The sequence below is a fragment of the Lygodium microphyllum genome, chromosome 5 (assembly GCF_053477565.2).
Source record: "Lygodium microphyllum isolate KBCC chromosome 5, Lygodium_microphyllum_v1.1.10, whole genome shotgun sequence".
NCBI lineage: Eukaryota > Viridiplantae > Streptophyta > Polypodiopsida > Schizaeales > Lygodiaceae > Lygodium > Lygodium microphyllum.
The window spans coordinates 16,645,521-16,651,520 of NC_141139.1; the positions used below are offsets into that span (position 1 = coordinate 16,645,521).

The 6,000-nt window shown below is 44.4% G+C and overlaps 1 protein-coding gene across 1 annotated transcript in view; it reads right to left on the reverse strand.

Moving 5' to 3' along the window:
- The window catches only part of LOC148035539 (UDP-glycosyltransferase 85A5-like), a 74,686-nt gene extending 70,100 nt beyond the window's left edge, over positions 1 to 4,586 (reverse strand). The window contains exon 1 of the mRNA XM_087677496.1: positions 3,945 to 4,586. Within this exon, the coding sequence (XP_087533622.1) occupies positions 3,945 to 4,539 (595 nt within the window). The 5' untranslated portion in view covers positions 4,540 to 4,586. The remainder of the gene's footprint in view (positions 1 to 3,944) is intronic.
- Between the last annotated feature and the right edge of the window lie 1,414 nt (positions 4,587 to 6,000).

Consider the following 6,000-nt stretch of genomic DNA (forward strand, 5'->3'; position numbering starts at 1 on the left):
CAGTGCCCTGAGAGAAGTCCAATAGGAATCTATCAATCAATTGCTGCATATAGCCTTGAAAGATTGCATGCTTCAAATAAGACGAGTTGAAACGCAAAGGAAGTCTCTCCAGAAATTGCTTATAAGGTGCAATGGGCTGTGCAAGCAGCTCAAGCTGTAGAGGGAAATGGTCCGACAAGGCATATTGTTGCAACACTTTCATTTCGAGCATCTCAGGAAGGAAATCATCATTTTGCATGATATATATGCAGTCCAACCGCGACCATGTTGTTGCATACTGGGCAGAATGGTAAGTAAACCCTGTAGAAGAAGGGTGTAGCCAAGACCAGAGATCTTGCTTAAGAATGGCAAGAGCCAACTCATGCCACATACGACTTTCCGGCGCGTCCATTACCGAATGCTCCGATGTGGACTGCGAAGAATCGACACACATATTGAAATCCCCCATCAAAAAACCCCGTCTGCCAAGTGACAAGGAAGTCTGCAAGGTGTGTCAAAGCTCCCGGCGAGATAAAGGATCATTCGGAGCATAGAGCCCAAGTAACCATAAGATCTCTCCTTCGAATAAAATTTCAATCACCACAAAGCAGCCATGTACATCATTTTTAATAAGAGCAGGCTGATATTTTTCATGGACAATCATGAGCACACCAAAATAATGCATGGCATGTGTCCCTGCATAGAACAGACAAAAGCCATGGCAATCCACAACTTTACCTGCTTCTCCGTGACTCTTGTGCTCAACAGCACACAAAACATCCCACTGATTCTCATGCAAGACAGTCCACATGGCATGTTGCTTGTGGCAAGAACAAATTCCTCGCACATTCCACGTGGCTATTTTCATGTATATTCAAAAAGAAAATCAGGTACGAGGCACAGCTTGCCTCGATTTGACCTTTTCTGCAAGAATGTCCAGGACCCCCTCATCCAAAAAATCAGCTAACACGGCAAAAGAGTTCGGACGACCAGATTTGGAGGTAGACGGCATATCCGTTGTCTTGGGGGTGGAACAGAGATAACGACGATCCCATGGGGTAATGACGTTACCTCTAGTATTAAAAGCCAGCTTAGCAGGTGGACCCTTTGGACCATCCGAATACACTCTCCTTGTGGGCTATTGACGGGGAGCAGCGGAAACCATAGCAGGAGCAGAGTGTTCTGAAGACAATATCTCTTTCTGCACATATAAGTACGCATGGAATCTTATGAGGCAGTCGGCACAGTATCCACCATGCCAGCAACAGGCCTGTTGCCTTTTTTCCCGCGTACATCGACCCAGTCATTGGCACGGGAATCCAAACCCGAAACCTATTGTTTACCTTTATCCAACACTTTAGATGGCTGGGTGGCATCCTGCGACGGAGCATCACACACCATATCTTCCATGGGCAGCGCAACATGCTCAAGTTCTAAAGTGTGGGGCTTCTCTGGGCATTCGGCCATAAAATGCCCCAATTTACCACACGAAATGCAATGTCCTACAAAGTTGCCCCATTTCAAACGAAAGTGTAAACGATGCATGCCGGAGCAATTAAGACGTAACCACGCAGGCCTTTTCCTGGCAGTGTCCCATAATATGCACAAACGGTTACGATTGACAGCCCTCGGGCTTGGGGGGACCAGAACAATGCCCACAGCGGCCATGGCGTCCTTTAACAGTGGCCAATAGACAGCCGGAAAGTTTTCCACTTCAACCCAGACAGGGCATTCACGTTGCAGCAGACGCTGAAAATCCGCCATTGGGCGCCATGGCACAACATGGACCAAACGGCAATCTAAGAACAAAGGCAGTTTAGATAGAAGAACAGCACGGTGCGTCTCAGATTTCAACAGCACCTCAAAAAAACCTCGGGGCCCAACAAAAATCTCTTCCACACATTCCCCTTGTAACAGACTGTGCAGCCACTGGCGAATACGGGAAAGCTGTGGGATCCGACCAATGAAGAAGAGAATCATGGCGCGTTCATAGAACACTGAAAAGGAGCGCAAGACATTATTCGGGTCCACAGTGGCCTCTAGAACATCTTCAGTTTGCGAAATCAGAAAAGACTTCCTGATTATGTTGAATATAATCGCCAAGCAAAGTGTTGGCAAACTCCAGCAAATGCTCCCAGTCAACCTCCTGAGAGTCCACAGAATCAGAAGCAACCTGAGCATAGGACCGATCCTGATGATCCATTGCCTCTTCCGAAGTATGCTTGGTACGTTTGCTCGCAAGCTGGAAGTCAGGACCAGGAGGCACCTCTTCTGTGCACGGAACCATATCCTCTGGTTCCTCGGTATCGGAATCCGGACCAAGAGTTGCCACCGTTTGGTCTATAAAAGCCAGATCCATACCAGCCATATTGTATCACTGCGTATGCCGGTCCGAGGCCGAGTGAAGAGCTGCAGTCTCTCTCTCTCTCTCTCTCTCTCTCTCTCTCTCTCTCTCTCTCTCTCTCTCTCTCTCTCTCTCTCTCTCTCTCTCTCTCTCTCTCTCTCTTTGTACAGATCAATGGGCACTTTGGCCTAGACGCTGTCTCTCTGAGCGTAGGGTTTCACAGCAGCTAGACGCCTCGGTAGAAAAGGACATGCACAGGCAAGCTGAGCTGCGAACAGCAGCACAGACGAAGGCAGCGGAGCGACTGGTGACGTGGCAACGCGATCGAGCAGGGGACAGGACGGGACAGGCGGCGGGACACGGGACAAAAGGCGGAACAAGAGACGACGGCTCTCTCTCTCTCTCTCTCTCTCTCTCTCTCTCTCTCTCTCTCTCTCTCTCTCTCTCTCTCTCTCTCTCTCTCTCTCTCTCTCTCTCTCTCTCTCACGCTGCAAAAGAGGCAGGGACGATTCAGACCTGGCAAGCACGGGTGACGTCGGCGAAGCCTGAGCCTCCACAGGTAGGCGGCAGTGTGCAGACAGACGTTCGGGGGCAGAAAACGAGAACTCGCAAGCAGGAAACGACGATTGAAGTGCTCTAGGGTTTCCGCTGGCAGCATAGGGACAGGACGCGAACGGCAAGTAAAGACAGGCAGATCTGCAGGCGTCGACAGTGCGGACAGGACACGAACGACAGATGAGCACAGGCGGAACTTCAAGCGTCGACAGTGCGGACACGAACAACAGGTGAAGACAGGTGGATCTTCAAGCTTCGACGGCGCAGGTCGAGGCGACGGTAGGTCGTGCAGTACTAGGCGACAGCAGGGCGGCACGAACCGGCGGCACCATCGCGCTCCACAACTCTCTCTCTCTCTCTCTCTCTCTCTCTCAATTGCATTTGGCTTCACAAGTACTAAAGTAATCAAGTTAGTCTTCTTTTTCCCCACATTAGATGTTTAGATGTCCTTCACATACAACATCTGTATCAACCAATATGCGGCTAACATGATGATTCAGGATATGGATCAGACCCATTTGAAGCTAGTGTGTAAGGTCGAGTCAGTAACCCACTCTCTCGTGGCTTGGACACTAGGTTGGCTCAGTATGAGATGGACTGCAGCATTCAGAATATGAATCAAATTCTGAAAGCCTTGGATGGACAATGGTGCTTGATTTTTCCTGTCAGTGTGGTTTTTAGCAATATTTGATTTCCGTTCAACATCAGGTTTTGCATGCATCTTGCCCCTAATTGCATGTCCTGCAGCCATCTGCAATCATTGAATTGTGTCTGTTGCATATGCCATACATTTTCTCAAACAGTTTTTCCTTCGATTATTGTGTGTTTGGATTGTGCAGTTCTAGATTGGAGAGTATGATACCTGTTACGAACATGCTGGCAGTATTCTAATAATATTCAGACGTTGTGCATTAACAGTCCATTACTCTACCAATTAAGCTAATCAGAAACACCTGTATGAAAATTAACTCTTGACCACTGACCGTATGGGGATTCTAGCCACTAACCAAGGCCAGTTTGAACAGTTGACCAAATCGGTCGTTGTTCAAATGAAGAAAGATCGTACCTTTGAGAGGAAGGACGCCCTCTTGGATGAGCTGAGGGATGTGAAGGTTGATAGCGAAGCTAGCCGCAGATTGGAGCCAGATAGCAATACGAGGAAGGCCGAACGAGTGGGCTACATCCTGAGTGAAGAGCATGAGCGTGTCGGAGATGATGCAACAAGGGGGGTGAGCTGAGGCCATGAGCTCGGCCACGAGGGTGCGGAAGGGGCCCGGCATGTGGTCATCGATGGCCTGTGAGAGGACACTGAGATCCGCCATCCTGTTGTAGTGTGGGGGGAAACCGTCTGGTATGTGGGCCAGATGGATGTTGGGGTGGGGGGACGACGAAGCCATGTCTGTGTCACCGCCACTGCACGGCTGAGATTCCTGGATCCGGAAGTGGTTGTGGGTGGTATTAACGAAGGTGACTCTGTAACCTTGTTGGATGGCCAGCTGCTTGGCCAGCTGCATCACGGGATTGATGTGGCCCTGAGCTGGATATGGCACAACCACTGCATGTGGTTCCTTGGAACGATTCATGTTCGGCCTGGTAAAGACGAGAGAGAGAGTGTGTGTGTGTGTGTGTGTTTGTAAGAACTTTAGCTCTGCGGGGGGCATGCGCAAGCCGCAAAGATACAACACGAAAAGGAGAAGAGAGAATACAGAAAGCAAGAGAGAGAACGGCTTCTTAAGCAATCTCGAACTCCAATTGACAAAATGCTCATGAATAAGTTTGTTTGCATAAGTGACGCATTTCACCTCAAATTGAGTGACAATTTTACCAAAAAAATATAGTTTTTTTACTACTTAATATTATCATATTTTTTTAATTACATATGAGTTTAATGTGAGTTGAACAATTGAGCATGTAAATTTTTTATATTTCAAATTTTGTAGCAACTTTAAAGTAATGTATCTTTGAGTGTACTCTATTGGCCCTTCCATGTCTCTCTTTTATGAACCCTTCTTTTGTAATTAGAGCTACTTGATACCAATATCAAAGTATGTCAATGTTTTTTCTTTGAGCTCCTTATGATATAAATAGTTTAATCATTAAAATTTATTTAAAGAATTCACTTGAAAAAAAGATATAATGAAAGATTGTTAGCCGACATTCTATTTCCCCCTTTATCCTAACCTAACTATAGGACTCTTCCAAAGTCTAATTTGAGCTACATGTGACACGACCCTAAGCATGGTGTGGCATCTCCTTTTGCCTTCTTACCAAAAATATAGCTATCGTTACTTTGAAAGTCTAACTAAATTTTACTTCCACGAGTCTCTGTAATCAAGTTTAACTAGGCACTTCGTGCTTAGGTTCTCCCGATGCTTTGCACATGTGTTCTTCCAGTGCTAGTAAGAGAACTTATGGGAAGTTGATATAATAAACAAAATTTGAACTTCAAAAGCTTTGGCAACTTAGACTAACAAAATGTTGAATGCATAAGCTAAAAATATATGAGGATGTGGCACTCACTCGTATATGTTTATTTCTATTCGCATTGAGCCTATCATGGCATGTGTAATTGTCCTCACACAGTGAGCCAACAACATTACATAATTTTGACAACCCATAAACTATATTCAACATCATCTTCTTCTTCTTCTTCTTCTTCTTCTTCTTCTTCTCTCTCTCTCTCTCTCTCTCTCTCTCTCTCTCTCTCTCTCTCTCTCTCTCTCTCTCTCTCTCTCTCTCTCTCATAACATATATGCATAATTACATATGTATACTATGTTAACCAAAATACATTTATTTGTCTTTTATTAATAATTAATTAATATATAAATAGTTAATTATTAATATATAATTGATTATATTATTATATCATTGTACATATAAATTATTATACATGTAATCAAGTACATTAAAATATTAATAATTTTAATATATATATTATAATTATCAACACATAATAATATTTAGTTAAAATCAAAATATATTCATTAATAATATAGACTATGGGCTATATTTGAACACATTTAAATAATGCATAATACATATATACATTAACTTAATTATTAATTATTATATGCATTTACATTATATATCATTTATTAATAATAGATTAATGTATTAAT